The 22843-nt window shown below is 45.6% G+C and overlaps 1 protein-coding gene across 2 annotated transcripts in view; it reads left to right on the top strand.

Moving 5' to 3' along the window:
* VPS13B (vacuolar protein sorting 13 homolog B) overlaps positions 1-22843 on the top strand; it is a 724212-nt gene that overhangs the window by 684935 nt on the left and 16434 nt on the right. For both annotated transcript variants that reach the window (XM_049773957.1, XM_049773956.1), the window contains exons 44-53: positions 5369-5635; positions 6195-6278; positions 6453-6628; positions 7147-7320; positions 8168-8369; positions 9686-9874; positions 12399-12545; positions 13570-13853; positions 15382-15509; positions 16191-16390. In XM_049773957.1, coding sequence (XP_049629914.1) covers positions 5369-5635; positions 6195-6278; positions 6453-6628; positions 7147-7320; positions 8168-8369; positions 9686-9874; positions 12399-12545; positions 13570-13853; positions 15382-15509; positions 16191-16390 — 1851 coding nt within the window. The remainder of the gene's footprint in view (positions 1-5368; positions 5636-6194; positions 6279-6452; positions 6629-7146; positions 7321-8167; positions 8370-9685; positions 9875-12398; positions 12546-13569; positions 13854-15381; positions 15510-16190; positions 16391-22843) is intronic.

Below are 22843 nucleotides of genomic sequence, written 5' to 3'. Positions count from 1 at the left end.
AGTGATACTATTTGTGTGTGTGTGTGTGTGTGTGTGCTAATTTGACATTTTTCATGGCAACATTCTAATAAGGCGCCTGTCAGTCATGAAAATAAGAAAAAAAAATGTTTTTTAAAAAGTCTCACAAAATGTTCCCTACTTTTCTGGTTGGTTTTCTTTTTTCCTGGGTTTCCCAGCCCAGTACTTCATAACTTCCTCAAGAGGTTCCCAAACTTATTTGGCCTACCATATTTATAAAAATAAATATTCACGTTGTGCCTTCCCTCCTTCCCAGTAACTGCCCTTTTTTAAGTAAACAGACAGAAAGTGCCCCCCTAGTTGCACCCAAGACTCCTGCTGCCCTGATCATTCCTGTACTCCCAGGGGACTCGACTGTCCGATTTAGAAAATCCTGTCTTGAAGTGGAAGTTTCATGTCCCAAGACCAGAACATTGGAGAGATGGGGTCTGGAAGCAAATGCCAATGCAGTGAAGGGGATAAAACAGGTTCAGAAATTCCACAAGCAAGCCTTTCGTTCCTAAGAAGCTCAGTGGTGGAAAACCCAAACTGCAAGCGGTTTTTTAGGTTTATTTTTGGGTTTATTAGGAAAACGTCAGACCACCCTGGGGTGGAGAGCAGGTGATCTAAGGAACCAATTCAAAGAATGTTTCCATCCAAAAGTGCTTCCGACCAATGAGTAACAAGCATATACTGAATCCATCATCATCATGTTAATCCAACACTATCTGACTTGAGACACATTTCTTTTTTGTCGCTGTTCCCCGTTCATCACTGTTCTTTCTCCACTATTGCAAAAGAATACTTAGTAATGGAGCCAGGGCTGGCTATCATGCTGTCTTCAGAACTTTTTGGTATGTAGGGTGGAACTGGAGATGTAACTCTTGATCTTAGGCCTTTAAGGAAGGTTACTAGATCTCTGAGCCTCTTTGGCTCCCCAGAAGCAAATCTTTCAATACCTCATATTCCTTTTTATTTGATAGAAAGCATCCTATAACTACTCAGTCTAACAGACTTTTTTTTAATGTTAACACAAAATTATTTCTGAAAATATGAAAAAGTCTAATGAGAAAATAAAAATGACTCAGGGGTCAGAGCGATAGTACAGTGGTTAACTCGCTTGCCTTGCACATGGGCTGACCTGGGTTCAAGCCCTCGCATCCCATTTGGTCTTCTGAGCACTGTCATTAGTAATTCCTGAATACAGAACCAGGAGTAACCCCTAAGCAATGCTGGGTGTGACCCACCCCCCAAATAAAAATAAAATGAATCATAATTCTGCTACCCAAAGACATACTATGTTTTGCTTTTCTGGACTTTATTTTCCCCTGCAGGTAGTTTTCTGTTTTCTTCCATAGATTTCTGTGATGCTTGGGCAGTGCACAAACAGGTTGGCCCTTGGCTATGGTGCTCACACCTCTTTTGGTCACAATGCTCCCTGCCTCAGCTTGTCAAAGCAGGTTTCATCTTACCTGGATGTCCCAGGGCCCCATACGACTCACCCAGAGACCTGATTGCAGCTGCAAGTTCTTACCTTCTTTCTTCCACTTAACATCAGAAACTGATCTTCCTCTACAGGGCTAGGGAACATAGCCTCAGAAGGGTACACAGCTTGGCAGGTGTCAGGCCAGGCACAGGTCCTTATTTAGCCTTCAGACCATTTCCAAAGTGTTGTTTATTAAATCATCCAATAGTTATCTTTGTGTTTACATATGTGACCAAGTCCTTGGCTATGTCTTTAAAAGAATTTGCCATAAAATTTAATTATCAGGGGCTGGAGAGATAGTACAGCAGTAGGACGTTTGCCTTAGATGCAGAAGGTTGGTGGTTCGAATCCTGGCATCCCATATGGTCCCCCGAACCTGCCAGAAGTGATTTCTGAGCGTAGAGCCAGAAGTAACCCCTGTGCCCTGCCGGGTGTGACCTAAAAACCAAAAATAATAATAATAATTATCAGAGCTGGAGTGAGAATACAGTGGGGAGGACACTTGCCTTGCATGCAGCACACTTAGGTGTGATCGGACACCCCTAGAAGGTCTTTCAAACCCCACCAGAAGTGATCACTAAACACAGAGCCAGGAGTAAGCCCTGAACACCACTCGATGTGGCTCAGAAACAAACAAAACAGGCAGATGGAAAATAGCTTCCAATAAGCCCAGGTAGCACTCAAGATTCAGTAGGCATTCGGCCAGAAGAACTTTTTTTGTTCTGTTTTGTTTTGGGGCCACACCCGATGACACTCAGGGCTTACTCCTGGCTATGCGCTCAGAAATAGTCCCTAGCTTGGGAGGCCATATGGGACACCGGGGGATCAAACTGCAATCCATCCTAGGCTAGCTAGTGCAAGGTATATGCCCTGCACCACCACTCTGGCCCCTAGGCCAGAAGAACTTGAGAATAACTGTACATGTCTCTGTTGTGAAAGATCTTTCTAGTTAGTGCTTTTTGTTGGGAAGGGGGTGATGAGAGGATATTTACGGACCACACCTATTGGTACTCAGGGGTCACTCTGATTTAGGGATAGTAAAGCATGCAGAGGTCATTGACACCTCCCCCCCCCATCTCTCTCCAGCCCCGGGTTGCTGTTTTTCGACCTTTCTTTTTGCTATTCTTTGCCTGTCTTTACCCCAAACCCCAATTATACACAAACACACACACACACACACACACACACACACACACACACACAGTGTCCACATTCTTTTCCACTGGATTCATGTATTTTTTTTAATTGCCAATATAGACTAATTTCAGATGGATTCTGGCTCAGTCACATCCAAGGCCCAGGATTTCCTCTGTTAGCCAGGGTAAGAGTTTAAAAGGAAGAAAGATAAACCATTCTTTCAGAAGTGCTTCTGCCTTCGCCACTCCTGGGTTCTTTCTTTCTATGCCCCTGCACTGAGAAGTTGGTTTTCAAGCATAGCCAAGTTGGTGACATGTGAGTGGGTGCCTATGTCTCATGCACTATGCCCTGACCACAGGACTACTGTACCTGGCCTTTCCTATATATTTCTACAACTGAGTGGAAATAGGACATTATTGCAAATTTCTCAGAAGCTTGACATCTCATCCAGTTCCCAGGCCCACTGGTTTACTTCCAGACATTCTGTCTCTTCACTGAGGAAAGCATTGCCCCAGCCAGACTTTCATACACCTGTGTCTTCCTGTATGCGGAGACATGTAAGTGTCTCCTTGCATATACTTTTTACCATGGCTCCAGGATAATGTTCCAGGGCATCTGGTGCGCTGGCGTTGGTCTCTAATATCACTATTCTTCTTGGCGCCACTCAAATGAGAGTTCTGAAACCTGCTAAGTAAAATCATATGTGGAAATCTTCAATACACATCTCTGTGGCTTTGGGAATAGAGAAGAATTAGTGTGAAACCTGGAAATGTGTCTAAAAGAGAAAAACCTATTTAAAAAAAATCGGTAGCTGTCTCCAACTGATAAATTAATCTTGAAATTGGAACCATAATTTTGAAACAAAGACATTGGAAATGTTGCCATTTGAAGCAAAGCAGGCCTGCCTCTGCAGCCTCATGGGGCGACTCTGATGAGCCCCACTCAGCACAAGCCATGTTGGATTCTCCTCCTTCTAAGTCCCCATCCTCTTCCCTTCCCTGCCCTCTCTTTACGTTCATTAATTAGTGTTTTCAGTAATGGGTGCAGACTTGGAAGGTAAAAGGCCTGCCCCAGGCTTGGGGCCATGTCTCTTCTCAGTTTATGTGGAGTGGGCTCTGCTATCCTTGCCACATATACAATCCATTTCCAGGTACTACCTCACTCAGTTAGGAACTTGTGTTGCTGGATGGGGACACATTGAAGACAGAAGTCAAAGCAGAGGAGGTGGAAAAAGTAGATGAAGATCATGACACTAACATTAGCAAGATACCCAGTAGAAAGATGCCCAGAGTTCACTGACCAGCATAACCGCGGAAAAAATGAGTAAGGTAGGACTGAGGAGCCAGGCAGAAGAGAAAGTATGTGACCAAGTTGACATCCTTGTTAACCTGATAATAGAAGTGATCTTGGGCATTGTTGATTTTCATCATCATGGGGATGATGAGAAAGATGTTGCTGACCTCTACTAGCAGTGTTAAGATACCTCCACCAACAAAGTGGCTTCAAAAGATGTCTGAAAAGAAGGTACCCAAGGGCATGACTTGATGGACCAGAGATTCCCAAGAAGTTTGTGTCTGCTTCCCTTCCTTTTCCATCTTCTCCCCTCCCTTCCTCTCCCTTTCTCTTTCTGCTTTCCTTCCCTTCTCCTCCCTCCCCTTACCTCCTTTCCCTTCCCTTTTCCTTCTCCCTCCTTTTCCTTTCCCTTCCCTTCCCTCCCTATGCCTTCCATCCCCCTTTTTCTTTTCCTTTTTTTCCTTCTGGTGATCTTTGTCTTTAAACAAAGTGAGTCCCCAGGGCTACAGAGCTTCTGTGGTTTCTGAGAGAGACAGCAGCCTTCTCTCCTGAATCTTCTAAAGGTTCTTACACTGCAGCAGAGTGTGTGCCTACGTTGCAGGCCTAAGCACACATGCATTGGGAGAGTGATGAGAAAATGGTAATTGCCTTCAGAGATCCCATTAAATCTGGAGGTACAAAGGCTTCATAGACTCCATCAAATTTGGAGGTGAAACGGTCTTGTGAGCATCTGTAATCACTGCTTGCCTATTGGCTCCAGAATTGGAACTCAGGACTGTTGACTTTGATGTTATTGTCCAGTCCTTATTTAGACCATTAGAATGGCCAGTGTGAAATAAAGCAGTGAAACATGGCCTGACTTTTACAGTTGTAAAATTCTCTTCCTCAGCAAATTTGAAGGCTAGGAAAAAGCTAAATTTCACTATTCAAATAATGTGAACTGAAATAATGCCATTTGGTTTTGGGATTGTCAGACTAACAGGTTCATTGGGGCAAAAATTATAGTTCATTTACAATAATTATACAAATGATTAGTTCTACTTGTATATGTATGTAAGTAGCTATTTTGTTTACCAAGACAAGCACAATAATTTTTTGTTTGCCAAGACAAGCACAATAATTCATAATGGCATCAGAAATATGTCCATTAAAATGCTTTCTGCTCAGAGTGACAAATTTTCTAGTTCATCATCTCATTGAAGAAAAGAGTAAGATTACATTTGAATTAATTAAACCACTCTTTGTGCTGTGACTGGAGTCTGGGGGCAGTCTGCCTTGCCCCCCCTCCCACCCTGATTTTCCTTCTTCTATTCTCTCCTAAAATTCAAGGAAGCCTTTTCTCTCCATTAAAAGTCACCTGGTCTACACAGAATGTGTCTGCACTATCAGTCCCTGAAACGAGAGTCGCCAAAGCCTTATCTGTAGGCATGCTGGTCCCATATTTTTGTCTTTCAGATCATCATCTGTGGGAGACAGGCGATCTGCAGCTACTTGTCTCAGAGCATTGAACTGAAAGTGGTCCAGCATTATATTGGGCAAGATGGGCAGGCCGTGGTTCGGGAACACTTTGACTGCCTCGCAGCCAAGCAGAAGCTGCCGTCCTATATCTTGGAAAACAGTGAACTCACAGAGCTGTGTGTAAGGGCCAGAGGGGATGAGGACTGGTCACGGGACGTGCGTCTGGAGCCCAAGACCCCCGAGGACAGCAGCATTGTCATTCAGGTAGGTCAGGGCAGCATTAAGTGTATAACTGCCCTCAGCCTGTTTCTGATTGATTCAGGCTGGCATTTAAGCTCCTCAAATGAAGAGGAGGTGATGGGAAATTGCATTAGGAGGCTTGAACTGGGCTACTTTTCAAAAAGATTCTGATGTTCCGATCTCAAGAACACTCTAGCGCAAGGGGGTGAGCACTTTCCAGAAGATTCGGGGGTGTAGATCCTGTTCCTTCATTTTTTTTTTTATTCTTTGTTTCTTCTTCAATCTGAGCCCCATTAGCTCCCACCCACACATGAAAGTGTCTCCTCTCCCTCCCCCCCCAGTCCATGTAATCTTCACCATATGCAAATATGGTCCATTATGTCCTGGCTGGCTCTATGAACTGCCTTTGTGTCATACCTTAATCAAGTCTCGTTTTGCTTAACTGCATATTTTAAAAAAATTTTTTTCCCCCAATTACTTGAAACTTCACCCTCTAAAAAGTTTTCTTGTCCAGGCCTCTTACTCTCTTTTGACTCGTTAATGCCCCATTTGGTGTTTAACTGGAGTCTCTGTCTCCGGGCAGGTGCCATCCTCAGACAGCTGTATGATTTATGTCTGGTGCACAGTTTTGACTGTGGAGCCCAACTCGCCAGCAGAACAGCGCATGGTGAGTGCATTCCGCCCCCCACACATGGTCGGGGATTCTGAGCCCTCCTGTTCCATACAAAAAAGGTCAGGCTGACCCAGGGAGGAGATTTATGGTCCTTGGGTTTTAGCATCAAACAGCTGGGACCCTGCAACAAAGCAAATATGAGAGTTGTCCTGTCCTTTATGTTTATAGATTGCATTCAGCCCTCTTTTTATCATGAGGAGTCATCTGCCAGACCCCATTATCATCCATTTGGAGAAAAGGAGTCTGGGATTGAGTGAAACACAAATCATTCCAGGAAAAGGGCAGGAGAAAGCACTGCAGAACATCGAACCTGACCTTACCCACCACCTGACTTTTCAAGCAAGGTACTGGGTTTGCTTGGTAGGGAAGCTGGTGGGGTTTGTTTACAGCAGGTGGGCAGGGACCCAGCTTTTGGTGTTACTTCTCAGGTTGGGAAAAATGGGTGTTTGGGTCCTGTTTTGTAAATTGCCCTACCTTCTTCTTGTCATTATTTTCAGATCTAGCTCACTCTCATTAAATGAAACTGTCAGAGAAAGAGTTGATCAGGGCTGGAGAGAGAGCTCCATGCTTGTGCTGGTGGGCTCCATCCCCACCACCTCCAGGGGTTCCCCCAGAGCACACCCACCTGGGGAAATCCACCAAACACAGATCCAGATGTAGCCCCCAAGCATTCTCAATATGACCCAAAATCAAAAGAGAATAAAAGAGCAAGATAGAGAAGGATCAAACAATGTGACTTGTGCTTCTCATGGTAGCAGAAGAGACCAAAGGTCTCTTCCTAGCATAGAGTGGGGAGTCCAGGTCATTGGTTGTTTGGTGTTTTCTTTTTCTTTATTTGTGTGTCATCTCCTCCTTTCCCCAGGGAAGAGGAGGGTGCTTCAGATTGTGCCATCCCCGTCTCAACTGCCCTTGTGAAGCAGATTGCCACCAAGATGCACCCTGTGGGCCCCGTTCCCCATCAGATCCTCGATGAGTTCTATGGCATAGAAAAGACTCATGGGCCCAGCTGGCCATACCATGCAAAGGATGCAGACAGGTAATGGCCTCCACTCTTGGCTGTTCTCTGCAGCTATGGTATTGAGAAAAATGGCCCTTCACAAAAATGCCCAAGACAATAAAGGGGCTTTAAAGGATGGAATCAGATTGGTGCAATAGCACAATGGGGAGGGCATTTGCCTTGCATAAGGCTGACCCAGATTCAACCCTGGCATCACATACAGTTTTCTAAGCCTGCCAGAGTAATTCCTGAGCACAAAGCCAGGAGTAATCCCTGAGGACCCACTGGGTGTGGCCCAAAACCCAAAATTTAAAAAAAAAGATGAAATCTGCTTATCTTCTGGCAACTTTTGTATTAGGTTTTAGAGCTTTTCCAAAGTGGGTGGCACTATTGCCTGGGGGTGCAGGAGCAGAGTAAAATTATCCTTGAGTATAATTGGGGGCCACTTTTTTTAGGGGGGGTCACACCCGACAGCACTCAGGGATTACGCCTGGCTCTATGCTCAGAAATCGCTCCTGGCAGGCTCAGGGGACCATATGGGATGCTGGGATTTGAACCACCGTCCTTCTGTGTGCAAGGCAAATGCCCTACCTCCATGCTATCTCTTCAGCCCATCCACTTTCTGTTTATTCTCTTAAAATAAGTAGATCTTCATGGTGGGTGCTGACTTTTTTTTAGTGTACCAAAGAGGCAGCAATGAACAAATGTGGGAACCTCTGTTGTAGAACATTTAAAGCAGTGGCTTCCTCCTGGATGCAAATCCAGCAGAGAGGGACTCTGGTGTGAAAAAGGTATCACCCATGAGTGTTGTGTGCCTGGACTTGGTATTTTGGAGATACTGGAGTAGTGGTATCTCTCTCAATCCCGGAATGTGGTATTTGGACAGGACTGAGCACCTGAGTCAGTGGGACAGCCCAATGCACGTGAAGCTATCAGTCTGGAAGCCATACATCAAGACCTTGTTGATTGAACTCCTGCCCTGGGCCCTGCTCATCAATCAGTCCAAGTGGGACCTCTGGCTGTTTGAAGGGGAGAAGATTGTTCTGCAGGTTCCTGCGGGCAAAATTATCATCCCTCCAAATTTTCAGGTACCACTTTTCTGAGAAAATGGAAATTTTTCTTTTTCAGCGACTAAGCTCTTATTCCCTACTTACATTTATGTTCTTAGCAAAAAAAAATCAGTCAGTTGTGGAAAAACTGTCCACTAAGATGCCTCTGTAAGGAGGCTAGAATGTTCTTTGATATGTTTCTGACATCGTTCTTCTCCATCAGCACTTACTAGGCTTGAGTTAACTTTATATTTGGGGCCTTGCATTGGTTGCTTTCTCATTACCGTTGTGGAGTGGGTATTTGACAAGCATTCCTCTTGGCCTCCCTGTTAGACATTCAGGCTGCTGGGGCTAGAGAGAGAGCCCAGAGGGCTTAGCATTTGCTTTGCTTGCAGATAGCCTGGGTATGATCCCTAGCAAAGCATGGTTCTCCCCATATCACCAGAATGACACCCACCCAAGGCACAGAGCTTAAAGTAACCTTGAACACTTTAGGTGTGGTCTCCCCTCCAAAAAATGATATGATAAAGATATAACCATGTTCTATGCTTGTGCACCCCATAGGTTATTCTGTGGTTCTATAGAAATTCTCTGATATTTGTAGGATAAGGGAGAAATGTGGATTTCTGGGCAATCATTTCTTATCCAGCTCCTGTTCTTTTTGTAAGTAGTCTTGGATGCCCATAACCATTCATTTCTGTCCAGTTATGGAGCATAACAACATGGAATTGTTACTGGGAAAACAAAACTTCACCAGGAGATCATTTTTATTTTTTCACCACACAGTATTCTCCATAAGACTAGCCCAATTTTAAGAAGACACATCAATCCATAAGAAAATAGAGGAAAAAAAAATAAATAAAAAAAAAAGAAAATAGAGGAACTACTAAATAAAATGTTTTTCTGACTGTTTCCTGGGAAACAATTTCAAAGTCCTTTTTTCTGAGCTCCAGTTCAATAAACATCTTTATTCAATTGCATTTTCCTTTTTTTTTTTTTAAATAATCAGATGATGTTACCTTATGAAACTGGAATGTTGACCTGCGTGAACCTATTACTCTCTTGTCACATGAGATGAAACCTTCTTTTTATGAACTTTCGGCGTTTACAGGGTAGTCGCACTTGGATTTGTTTCAGTCCCCTCCCTCCCTATAACTAGGATTTCCATTGCAAATCAAAGAAAATATTGGGAACTCAAATAATATGTATGTTGCCATTATCAAAGAAAAAAAAAACTTGAAGGGATTTGGTTGCCTAAGTAAGCCTCTTATATAATAAAACAAAATTCCTGAGAATTGAGGTAAAAATATCAAAGTTTCAAAAATGACTTTATAATTGAGGCATTCTTTTTCCAGGAAGCTTTTCAAATTGGCATCTACTGGGCAAATACCAACACTGTGCACAAGTCAGTTGCAATTAAAGTGGTCCACGACCTGACATCGCCCAAGTGGAAGGATGGTGGAAATGGGGAGGTGGCGATGCTGGACGAGGAGGGCTGTGTGGATGCCGAGATCCGACTCGGGGCATTCCCAGGACATCAGAAGGTAGACACAGCGTCTGGGTCCTCCCTTCAGCTCTCTGGACATTCACTAATCTTTTCTTTCCTCGTCCCATTTGGTACAGCTCATCCCAGGCCATTTGTAACAATGAAAAACTTGATAACTTAATCTTTTTTTTCCCCTTTCTTTCCCTGTGTTACATCACTTACCCAATTAACTCTCTCTTTCAGAACCCTTTGCAACAATTACTTGATTTATCAACTGGGATTGAGGAAGGGTAGCAGGAGGTTGGGCTGATTCTAAAATATCTCCCAGTTGTACCCAGTTTCCTTTCATATAGAGGTTAGGTGGATGGCACTGAAGCCCCATGTCAAAGGAAAAAGGCTTTAGTAGTGACGGCTCTGTTTCTGGAAAGATCTGAGCAGAGTGATGTGGATGTGGAGGGGTTCTGCATTTCCCTGAGAACCCACATTATGAGAGGGAGGGTCTTGTTGCCCTGTCTACAAAGACATGATGACAACAACTCGAAGAGCCTGAACAAAAGTACAAGTTAGGTCATGTTGTTTGCATGAAGCCAGCCTTGGTTCAATCCCTCATTCTAATCCCATGATTGAGGGTTAGGATTAAGCCCTGATCACCACTGGGGATGGCCTCCCCCAAATTTGCTCAACCCATTCCTATACAAAATACAGAGTTTTAGCCTAGTATTTCCTGCAGGGCCTGAATTTGTTCTCAGCAGAATAATGTGGGAACTGCTGACCTTGAACTAATTGAGCTTAAAGGATTCTGATGTGCCATGCAGTGTTTCAGACTCTACCTAATAATATGGACGTGTTTTTAACTGTTCTGAAAAGGGGGGAGGGAGATACTTGATCTGAATAGTATAATGCAGATTGACTTTCTCGGGGGGAAGTTAGGCTATGAGCAGATCTTTGAAGAAGTTACTGAGCAAAGGTGGGTAGGGTCATTTGGTGACTTTCAATTTCCCAGATACAAAGAAATGAGGCCTTCCACGGGACTCAAGGCTGGTATCCATTTCCTCCAAGTTGTCTGGGTAACACATGTTATGCTCTGTTGGCCCAGGCATGGCAGTATGGGTATAAATGGCCAAGAGCTGGGAGCATGATTCACCCCCATTTGAATAGCTGTAAGCTGAGAACCACCATCCCAGCCTGGAAGAAATGTCATGGTATAGAGTCAAACAAAGCATCCCTCCAGCCACTTTACAGAGCAACCACGGGCCCTTGAAGGGTAAATAGTAAGCAAATGCATGAACTGGTAAATAGACTGTTACATACATTTTTTTATTACCTTACCGTTCTTTAGTAGTGACTCATAATTGTCAGTGTTAGGCCCTTCCATATTCTTAGAAATTATTGAGGATTTGTAAGCCTCTGTTGGTGTGACTATGCCCGCTGATGGGTATCAAATGAGAAATGAAGACTTTTATAAAGTAAGAATGAATTCTTTATATATGTACATTTCTTTAGCCCTAACAGTTATGAAACCAGCTGTCATGGAGCCTCTGGAAACTTCCACTGATACTCAGGAGAAAATCCAGGGGGTGAGGGTTACACCGATGCCATCTAAGAGTTGTTTTCAAAATAGTTCTAGCCATGGATGTAGCATAGATCTTAAACCCTGGGTTCGATCCTTAGCATAACACACACAAATATACACGAAGTTCTGACCTGAGACCCTGAAAGGCTCTCAGAGACCTTCCCAAGGGAGCCCCAACCTCACTTGGGGATCCACTCACCTGTTGTCACTCAGTGGTTTACTGTGAACAAATCTTGCCTCCTTGCACTGCAGCTCCTCAGTGTTGTGAGGTGAGGTGACGTGAGGATGAGCTGAGAGGGTGAGGTGAAGGTAAGGTAGAGTGAGGTGAGATGAGGGTGAGCTGGCCTAACCTAAACATACAATCCTACTCCCAACCCCAATATTTGACCACTGTCCCCTCAGACCTCTCTATGCTGTTTAATCCTAAAATGAGGATGTCCCCACATGGGATCCAAGAGAATCCTGAGTAACTTTATGTAGTTACCATCCCTAGGAATAATCGAGCACTCAATGGGACCTCTGATGAGGTGGCTGCTGTGACGGAAGGGAGGGCACAGGTAGAATTCTCTAGGTTGACAGACCAGCCTCTCTGTTCACATCAAGCATGTTATAAGTTGATCCTCTCAGAGGAAATGCACCAATGACTTGAAAACAAGCCTCAGTGCCTCCACAGTGGAAGACTATAAGTGCTTTGCTAAGCACGCAATTGGGGCTCCGGGGTCTGAGGCACTTGTCTTGCATGCGGCTATGATGGCCGTGACCCTGGTTCAAATCCTGGCCCCACCTATGGTTCCCCATCACACTGCACAGGGCCACTCCTGAGTACAGAGCCAGGAACAGGCCCTATGTTGAGCCCCGAAGACCCCAGAGAAAAAGATCAGAAAGTAATGGGGGAGGGCAGGTGCCTCATAGGGCCAGGCATCTTTATGGTACTATTCCATGGTATAGAAGGCAGAGCTGAGCCTGCCCTGGGCTCACTGGTGAAGGACTCTTCACACTGTTTTTGCAGCTGTGTCAGTTCTGCATCTCCTCCATGGTGCAGCAGGGCATCCAGATCCTCCAGATCGAGGACAAGACCACAGTCATCAATAACACACCCTACCAGCTCTTCTACAAGCCACAGCTCACTGTACCCAGGGCCCAGACTGGGCAGGAGGTAAGCATGAGCCTTTGGTCTGACTTGTGCTCTGTGGACAGAAATAGTTATTTTGCTGATAACCTACAGCAAATCCAAAGCTGGCACTGAGTCAACATCAAGAAACTTGCTTTAATTAAAACTATGCTTGGCATGGCTTTCATCTGAGCTTCCAGATTCATTAATGTGCAGAAATCCTGGGGTGTTGGGGGAGAGACCCTGATGTTCTACCGGACCACTGCAGCTAAAACCCTAACTGAAAAGACCACATGGCCAGCATACTTGCTCTTCGAACCCCAGCCACCCCCTAAGCTAGGGAAGGCCCCAAGGACTGGTCCTCAGTCCCTTGGGAAAGTATACCTGCCTGGCAGGTTGGGGTGTGGAGGGTATAGGGGGAAGCCAGGGGGAATTGAGCAGCCCCAGGCAACATTCACACACACACACACACACACACACACACACACACACACACACACACACACACACACACACACACACACACACACACACCAGGAAGTCTACATGAGTGGACTATCTCTGAGGGGGAGGGAGCAAGAAACAAGTCCAGGAAGAGTTTTCAGCTTGGCTATTAATTCATTTCAAACGAACAGCCACATTTTGAGCGAGTAAAGGACTTTACAAGCAAGGGCTTAAAAATAGAATATGCTGTAGTCATGGGATTTGGAACAAAGGTCTGGGCCCCAGGTTCAACCACCCCACCCCCATGAGCAGCCTGGCATGGCCCAAGAACCAAATAAAAGACCAACAAGAGTCCCCAGCATATGCTAAGTAGTGAAACTATTGCACATTGTTAAAGGATACGATAGGAAAAATGATGTTTCTTGCCATGTGCATTTATTTTTTTTTCTCTGTCTGCTCCTAAAAAATTACATGAGTACAGTCAAATAGGGTGGGATCAGGGCTTTGAGGACCATCTCCAGGGAATAACGCATGTTCTGGTTTCTCCAGTGGGCTTTACTGAGCAGGACTCTGCATGGTGTGTTAGTGGTAAATATGTATTCTAACTGGTCTTTTCTGCTTCCAGTTCTTCCACATCCCTGACAGCACCACTTTTAGCCTTGGTCCCCGGGGACAGCAACAGTCAGGGGTCTGCAGCTCTGTTCCATGCTGGGACCTCCTGCCCAATGCCAGCCCAACCACCTGGGACACAGAGCCACTACAGAAGCAAATCCTGCTGACTTTTTCACCCGGTGCCCCTGCTGATGGGACTGCGTGCTGGAGCCTGCCCGCCCCGGTCCGACAAGAGTTTCCCAGGCAGAGTGTGGCTGTGCCCTTGGCAAGCTTTGGGGAAAATGGACTTTGTACCCGGTATGCGATGGCCACACGGTAAACTTGGGGAGAAGTTTTTTTCCAGAGGATATGGTCTCTGCCTGGTGCTCTCCTTGGGGCTGACAGAAGTGGGAGCCAACATCAGGTTCCCCTATAAAACTAGTAAAATTAGTAAAACTAGTGGCTTCCAATGCCAATTCCTTTGAATGGCTTCTCCATACTATGTGTAGCTAGTATAACTGTATAACTGGGTAACTGGTGCCATATGACAGTCACATGTCAATGATCCCAGGGATGAGCTGATAAGGTTTTCCCCTTCCTGGCTTATACCAGAAGGAAATGAGGGTGTCCATGTCATAGGCCAGCCATGGTATCCAGGAAAAAGGAGATTTATTTTCATTGATGGCTTTTTTTAGACCCTGCCAAACAGTTGATAAGTCAGAGATAAGGAAAATGAGATTTGAATGAGGAAGCCTTTTCCTTTTTCCCATATTTTACATCTCCTTCCAAATCACTGAAAGTCAAAGAAAGAACTTGGAGAGATCCATGCCATTCTGTGGAAGATCTTTCTGTGGCTTTACTGGCACAGTAGTCACTGCAGTTACTTGCAACCTGTTGTACAAACATGGCTGCAGAGCCAGACCATCACAAAATTCCCAGAATGGTTAGTGCCAACTTGGACTTGGACTTTGTGGCTCTTTTGTTTGTTTGTTTGTTTGTTTGTTTCTTTTTCAACCACACCTGGTGATGCTCAGGGGATACTCCTAGCTCCGAGTTCAGAAATCGCCCCTGGCAGGCTCAGAGGACCATATGGGATGCCGGGAATCAAACCGCTGTTGATCCTGGGTGGGCTGCATGCAAGGCAAATGCCCTACCTCTGTGCTATCTCTTTTGCAAAGGATTTCACCTTCTCTAGCTGTCAGGGATAATTTACAGAGTAAAAAAGAAAGCATAGTGCGGCAGCATCTTATTCTTGCAGTTAGAAATTTATAGCCTTTCTTAGTGGTTTCTGCCATCCCAACTTTTTGATGTCTGCAGAAATTTTTAGTAGGATGATTTTAAAAGGTAACTACTTTGAAAAGGCAGGGCACTTTTAATCAGCATAAACTCAGGACCACATTTGACACAGATCTTATTTATTGGATTAATTTGAACAGTCGGTCCAAGTAATTAAAACTTCAGAGGAGAGTCTTTCCCCTGTTTTGATATGAAATATTGTTTGGTCATCACCATGCCTTTATTGTCCATCTTCTTCCTTCAAACCATTGCAGAGATAAGCCAGAACTGACAGCACAGGTTTTCTTTCTTTTCTGTGTTAGATATTATTTATTTATATAAGTGGGTAGTTTTTTGTTTTTAAGGCCACATCTGGCTTTGCCCAGGGCTTACTCCTGACTCTGTGCTCAGAGTTCATTCCTGGAGCTTCCTGGAGGTCCATCTGGGTTACCAGAAATCTAAGCTGGCTTGGAGTATGCAAAGCACGTGCCTTTCCTGCTGCAGAAACACCAAGAAAGGCTGCGCCAAGTTCATTCCTGACTTTCTCCTGTTGTTTTTTTTCCTGCCCCAGAGCCATAGCTCTGACCTATCAAGAACACCTTGGAGTGACCTATTTAACTTTCTCAGAAGACCCTAGTCCACGGATCATTCTCCACAACAGATGTCCAGTGACAATACTGGTGAAGGAAAACATCAAAGGTACTGCCTATGGCTTGACTATAAATTGGTCCAAACGAGGACCCCATTTGTAGGTTGGTGGTCAGCCCCTCTACCTCAATCATCCTTGACCTCTGCAGCTCACACTGACCTAGACCGTGGGGTGGTGGGTGGGCGGGGGGACCAAGTCTCTAATTTCCCTATGTCCTAGGGCAATTGGTAAAGGAAAGCTTAGGTTATGGGAGTCAAGCACTTACTGGGAGGTTAGGGGGTTCAGCTTTCTTCTGCCCCTTTTGGGAACCTAGGGCTCCTCTAATATCTATGAAACCCAGCCCCTCCTTTCCTGAAGGGTATTGAGTGAAGTTGAACTGGGGTGTGTGCATTTCCTTATTCTTTTGTTTTTCTGTGTTTTGGGGGTGGGTAGGGATGTGGAAGTGGGAATGGAGTCCCCAGGTGGGACAAGGAAAATTTTTACATTTTGGAACTTGTTACTGGGTGTAAAGAAGGAATAGTAGAGGAAGATGAGGTTTATGTATGTGTGTGTCTTTTTTTAATTATTAAATAAACAACCTGGAGGGAGTGAAAAAAAAAACAATAAAGAAAAAAAAAAGATGTTCTTCTTCCTTTGAGAAGTTTAAGCCACATTAGGTTTACTGTCTCTACATCTTTGTCTGCCAGATCCAAGTATGCACAGGCCTCATTATCACTTATTCTTCATTCCAGAGGCACCAAAATTTGAGGTTTATTGCAGAAGAGTTCCTTCCGAGTGTGCAGTACATCATGAACTGTATCACCAGCTTTCCAGTTACCCTGATTGCAAGACCAAAGACGTTCTGCCCAGCCTCTCTCTGAGGGTGGAGTTGCTGGATGGAGCCAGTATGGAGTGGAGCGATCCTGTGGACACCAATAGTCAAGGCACTCAGGTGAGTGGGTGCTATTGGTCCAGGGTGGGCCCCTTAAGTCATGAAATTTTCCTATACATGGATGGACATGGAAACTATTATGCTGAGTGTAATAAGTCAGAGGGAGGGAGAGAGATAGAATAGTCTCTCTCATCTACAGAATTTACAAAAAATAAAAAACATTATTGTAAGAATACACAGAGACAATAATGATGAGGGCTGGATGGACTGGCTCAGGATATGAAGCTTACTACAAAGAGTGGTGAATGCAGTTTGAGAAATAACTACACTGACAACTATCATGACAATGGAAGTGAGTGAGAGAAATAGAATGCCTGTCTCAAATACAGGCATGGGGTGGGGGAGAAGGGAGATTGGGGGCATTAGTTGTAGGAATGTTGCACTGGTGAAGGGCGTGTCCTTTTTTATAACTGAAACCTAACTCATTTGTTCATAATCATGGTGCTTAAATAAAGATACTAATTTAAAAAGAAAAGATGAAAGAGATAGAGATAGTTTAGTGGGAAGAGTATTTGCATTGTATATGGCTGATTCAGTTTGATCCCTAATATCCCATATGGTCTCTTTTTTTTTTTTTTTTTGATTTTTGGTTTTTGGGCCACACCCGGCGGTGCTCAGGGGTTACTCCTGGCTGTCTGCTCAGAAATAGCTCCTGGCAGGCACAGGGGACCATATGGGACACCGGGATTTGAACCAACCACCTTGGGTCCTGGATCGGCTGCTTGCAAGGCAAACGGCGCTGTGCTATTTCTTCGAGCCCCCATATGGTCTCTTGAGCCCTGTCAGGAGTAATTTCTGATCACAGAGCAAGGTGTAAGCCCTGAGCACTATTTGGTGTGGTCCAAACACCATCCTCCCAAAAAAAATATAAAATATAATAAGAAATAAATAAAGCCTTGGTGGTCAGAGAAGGTATGCTATTCTCTGAAGGTCCTATGTCAATGGAGCCATGTAAAAAGTGGGGGAGACGAGTGGGACAAATAAGAAAGGCCCCAAGCTGGCAAAATCCTGCATCCCATTAGGGGATTGATTCTTCAATTAGACCCTTGAGCTATTTACATAAAACATTTTCTGAGTCCTAGAAATTGCAGAATAAAATAGGAATGTAGATTAAACTGTGCCCTCTATGGGTGAGTCCTCTGTGAATGACGTTTTCTCTTTAGTGAGTGCTCCTCTGCAGAGCCCAAGATGTTCTCTAACCTCACACTCAGCACAGTGTGTTCTGATGTCAAATCATGGGATGTGAAGAGGGTGGGGGCTTTAGAAAGTCCCATCATCTCACAGCTTCTGTTCCTTCCCTCTTTATTTGGAAACCTTTATTGAGCCCTCTGGGGGCCAAAGCCCTAAATATGACACAATCCTGGCCTTCTAGGTATCCACCTACTAAGTCAAGTGTAGTGAGTGATGAAACGGGGCCTCGGGTGGCTGGAACATTCTGAGGTGGCCAGGCTGTCACTTCTAGGCTTCTCCCCACCTGGGAGAATGTCAATGTTTTAGAACTCAGCAAGTCAGAATGGCAGGCCTGAGCTTCATCTCCCTGTACCAGGCCACCATTGCTTGCCCTTTGAATAGTGCCTGGCCACCGACATTGACCCCCGAAAGTGTTCTAAGAGGTGCATCCCTGTGCAAGTTACCTCCTGAAACCATTGCCCTGCCAGGTCATAGCACCTGCGGACAGTTTCTCCTTGGCCCGTGCTGGCACTGAGCCCCTGGGAGGGATTCCTTCTCCTCCTACCCCCCACCCCCGCCCTATCTATCCTTCCCAGTTCCTCATGGCCCCTCTCACCACAGCACCACTGCCCTTGCAGGACCTTTTCCATCCTTCGCTCTAAACTCTCTTCTCCAGGCCAAACATTTCTGGTTCCTCCCATCATTCCTTGAGTAAATGTGATTTCCAGACACATCTCCAGTTACCCTGGTGTAGACATACCAGTTTGCTGGGACCCCTCTCAAAGCGCTGGCAACTGGAATTCCACATGGGAGTCCAGATGTGACCTGACCCACCCGGGCTTCCCTTCATGAAAGAGAAGATTGAGTTCATCCTTATTAATGAGCTCAGACCGTCTGTTATTACTGAATTGTGGTCAACCACATCCCCCAGGTCCTTATCTCACAACTTGCAGTACCATTGACTTTTTGAACCCAATGACACGACTTTACATTTATCCCCAATAAATTAAATCTTGTTGCTGTTGGCCCAGCCCAGCTTGTTGAAATCACTTTTTTTTTTAAAGAGAGAGGTGGGGTGAAACCTTCATCCAACATATTAAGTATCCTGGTAGCTTTATGTCATCTACAGATGTGGTAAGCATGCATGCTCCATGTTCATCCAAGTCATTAATAAACATGTTGAACAAAGCCAGCCCTAGGCCCTGTGCTGTTGAGAATCAATAGATATTCTTCTAATGTGTAGGATCTCTAAACTGCTGCCCTAGTCTGACTGGCACTTCCCCAATGCTCTTTAGGTGGAATGGGTGCTAGAAAGAACCTCCCCACAAGTCATCCTATGGGAGAGGAAAATTATGGGATACTTTGGGTGTCCTGTAATGAATCAGGACTCACCTGTGTAATGCAATCCATGTAGTATGGGGCAGAGGAGACAACTCTGAGTCCATTTATGTAAAGAGCATGCACCCATTTTGGGGGATACCTGCCACTCCACCCATGAGAATTCACATAGCAAAGAGGTGGTTAAGCCAAGCTAGTGTGTGTCCCTCAGAGTGTGTAGGCAGATACTTTCGCTGGCCTCACTCACCTGCCTTTGGTGAGTGCCTAGCCAACTTTTAGAGCGATCCAGTCCAGGCTTTGTGAACATACTTTTTCTTTTTCTTTTCTTTTCTTTTCTTTTTTTTTATTTTTGCTTTTTGGGCCACACCTGGTGACACTCAGGGGTTACTCCTGGCTATGCGCTCAGAAATTGCTCCTGGTTTGGGGGACCACATGGGACGCCGGGGGTTGAACCATGGTCCATCCTACGTTAGCCCATGCAAGGCAAATGCCCTACCATTTGTGCCACCACTCCCACTGAACATACTTTTTCTATCTTTTATTTATTTGTTTATTTTTGGGGTTTTGGGCCACACCCAGCGGTGCTCAGGGGTTATTTCTGGCTCTGCACTCAGAAATCGCTCCTGGCAGGATTAGGGGACCATATGGAATGCTAGGAATCAAACCTGGGTCATCCTGGATCGGCTACCTGCAAGGCTAATGCCCTATCGCCCTGCTATCGCTCCAACCCCATTTCATTATTATTTTAATCCTTTGTTCTCCTGCACCTAGTGTCTTTCAACTCCTTCCCCTTCACTCAGAAAGTCCCCCTGTCCTGGAAGAAACCACCCCTACTCATCTCTGGTTATCATCTGCCTTCGCATTTCAGCCTTTGCATCTCTCTCGGGTCCAGCTCTCATCCCTTAATTTCTTCTCTTTAGCTGCCACTCACTTGGTTATTGCACCATGGGCAGAGCCCTGAGAATACTCCCCAGTTCCCTGCAGAGATTAACAAGCCACTGCCAGGGACCAAACAGCTATGTCCTGCTGCCCAAACCCCTGGAAAGTGGGGCTCAGTTTAGGTTCAGCTCTGAGCAGATTGCCACAATTCTGTGAAAAGGAATGCACTGATGGGGCCCAAGGGTGTTGGCTCAATTGTTCTACATTACAGGAAGACATGATTCCTGAGGCCATCAGCAAGTCTGTCCTTTTCACATGGAGTAGAGTGGAGTGGTCTCTCCCCAGGGTCCAATCCTGCCTCCTCCCACTGGCCATCTAGTGCATCAGGGTGAAACTCCACCAAGACATGCTAAGTTCACCCACCCATGCTGCTATTTTACAGGGCAGGATGAAAATGGGAAGATGGGGGGAGAGGGACGCTAATTACAGGTGAAGCTTTTCTGGGTGCTTACTGGCATCTGGCCCAAGGGGCAGGCCATGGTCTTTGAGCTGTTCTGCTCACAGAATTCAATATCCTTCTTTCTGTCTCCATTTCTGCCCACTGTAAGCTCTTTCTTGGCTGTGTCTGGAACCAGCTCAAAATGTCAGGTAACCACAAACCTTTCACTCTAGCTTCCCACATCTATAACTTACCTATTGAGTTGCTAAGGAATCTACCTACCAGGCCGTGTCTTCTTCCTGACCTCTGTAGATTTGAGTGCTTCAATGGGAAGGCTGCATTCAGCAACTTCCTTCTGAGTCATTTCAGCCACAAGTCCCTTGCTTGCACCAAGCCCTGAGGCTTGTGTTACTCAGCTTATATGCTCAAAGGTGCAGTTACACCTGTACAGCTTTATCTTTTGCTGTCTGGGGCTTTAAATCCATGTCTAGCTTTGCAAGGGGCTGGATTTCTTCTCTCTAGTCCCTTCATTTTTGTTTGCAAACTGCCTAGTTGTTTTTTTTTTTTGAATTATCTCTTTCTTAGCAGTGGCCAGCATTTACTCTCAGGGTCTTGTTTTCAAACCTTGCCTTCTGGGGTTACCCATTGATGAGGTTTGTGAACTGCCTCCCTGGTCACATCAGGCTGCATTTCTTCTGAATGCCTGGTCAATTCCTAACCATGTCAGTTGACATGGCTGACACGACGCTTCATGTGTGTCAATTCAAGTCTCTCCTAGGAATTCATGAAGCCAAGAGCAGAAATAAAACCTCTGTCCAGTCTTCAGCTTCTGCCCTGCCTCCTAATCCCAAGTCTTCTGCTGTTTTTCTAATCTTCTTCTTGCTCAGGCTCTAAGATTATCATTGTTCACTCAGGAGTCTCTGTTCTACACCATCAGTCAGGGACCAGAAGGCTGGAGATACCATCCAATTCTTTCTACCTGTGTAGCAAATCACAACCAAACCAGAAGGCTTGAAATAATGGGTGTAGCAGGTCAGCCCCTGAAGAGGTTGACTGATGGTAGGATGGAGAATGAGGCCCTTTTCTTCCAGCTCGGAGCACGCGTCTGCCACCCTGTCTAGCCCACGGTTCTGAGGTGAAACGGCGGGTAAACAGCTCGCAGACAGTCAGGCTCGTGGAAATATTTGCTTTATTCGGATGGACAAAACCGAAGTCCAAAGACTCAGATTCAGTCCCAGCCAGCAAAAGCTCCTGGCCTTCCACAGACTCCCGTTTTTATACTCCAGAGTCAGGTCCCACCCAATGGTGGGATCAGATACCAACCAATGGTGAAAGCAGAATCAGGTCCTACCCTAGGGTGGGGGCAGAATGCCAGGTCACACCCTAGGGTAGGGCACAATCACCAATCAGTTTAGGGTGAGTAACATAGTAATCCCCCAAAATATTTACATACACAACAATGGGGATGCACTAGTTCTTTGATCTTTGAGGGTTTTGTTGGGGAGACATTGGTGTCCAAGGTGATACTGAGCTCACTCTTGCTGCTTTGCCCCAGTGGAGGAGATGGGTGGGGCAAGCCCAGAAGGGCTAGCTAGCATCCTGTCTGACGGAGTCTGGATCAGCAGCCTCCTGTGTTGGCAAGTGGTGGACTCAGTCCCCATTGCCTCTAAGCTACTTCCTCTCCCACTGGAAATAATTGCTGCTGACCTATTAGCACAGCTAGGCTCTCACACAGGCATGGGTAGGAGATGTTCAGAGTACTGAACCAACTAGAACAGGTTTAGAATAGTTCAGACTTAGCAGGCCAATTGCATCTTTGTTCCCAGTTTCTCAGCTCTGCCATTCGAGCCAGTAGAAAAGAAAGTGTACATCTCTCCATCCCAGAAACTGTGTCTGGTGCAATTCAGACTTGGTATCAGGCCATGGACTGGACTCGGCCCACCAGGGCCCTTGAGTGTTTAGTGTCTGCAATGGTGGAAAGCTGCCTCTTTGATGCTCTGGCTCCAAAGGAACAAATCTGGCCTGTTTTTGCTCAGTAACTGCAAGTTGTCACATGGCTCCACATACAGCAAGTCATGGGGTCAGGAATGGAATCTTGCTAAATGCTTAGAAGAGGGGGCGCAGTCTAGACTGGCAGGCATCCCCAAACACAGTGATTGAGCTCTGGACATGGGTTGTCCAACTCAGCACATGGGCCAAGGGGCCTCTATATGGGGCCCCCCAAAGCAGCTGTATAGTGCTCATCTGGCCATGCCCCTCTCTAGACTCTCACTTGTCATCAACTTGGCTTTCCTGCTGAGCAGCTGAGGACTGACTCCAGCAGTAGGTCTATGACTAACGTTCTATATAAGTGACCCTCTTGGCCAATGCACTGAGAATCAGAACCATCCCCCACTAATCACACCCCCAAAAAGCTCTAATTTTTATTTATGGGGGCCTGAGGCTAGGGGCCTAATTCCTGGGGTGGCTACTGCACCAGAGAGAGGCTGGGTCCTGTGATGTATTTCTTCTGTGCCTGTAAAAAATGAAGGGAGGAGTAGGATGGAGTTGGGGAGACTGCGGGAAAGTGGGAGGACCAGGTGACTCCTGGGCTGCCCCAACCAAGAAGAAGGAGGAAACCAAGAAGA

The sequence above is a fragment of the Suncus etruscus genome, chromosome 5 (assembly GCF_024139225.1).
Source record: "Suncus etruscus isolate mSunEtr1 chromosome 5, mSunEtr1.pri.cur, whole genome shotgun sequence".
Classification (NCBI taxonomy): domain Eukaryota; kingdom Metazoa; phylum Chordata; class Mammalia; order Eulipotyphla; family Soricidae; genus Suncus; species Suncus etruscus.
This window is presented reverse-complemented; position numbering and strand designations above follow the sequence as displayed.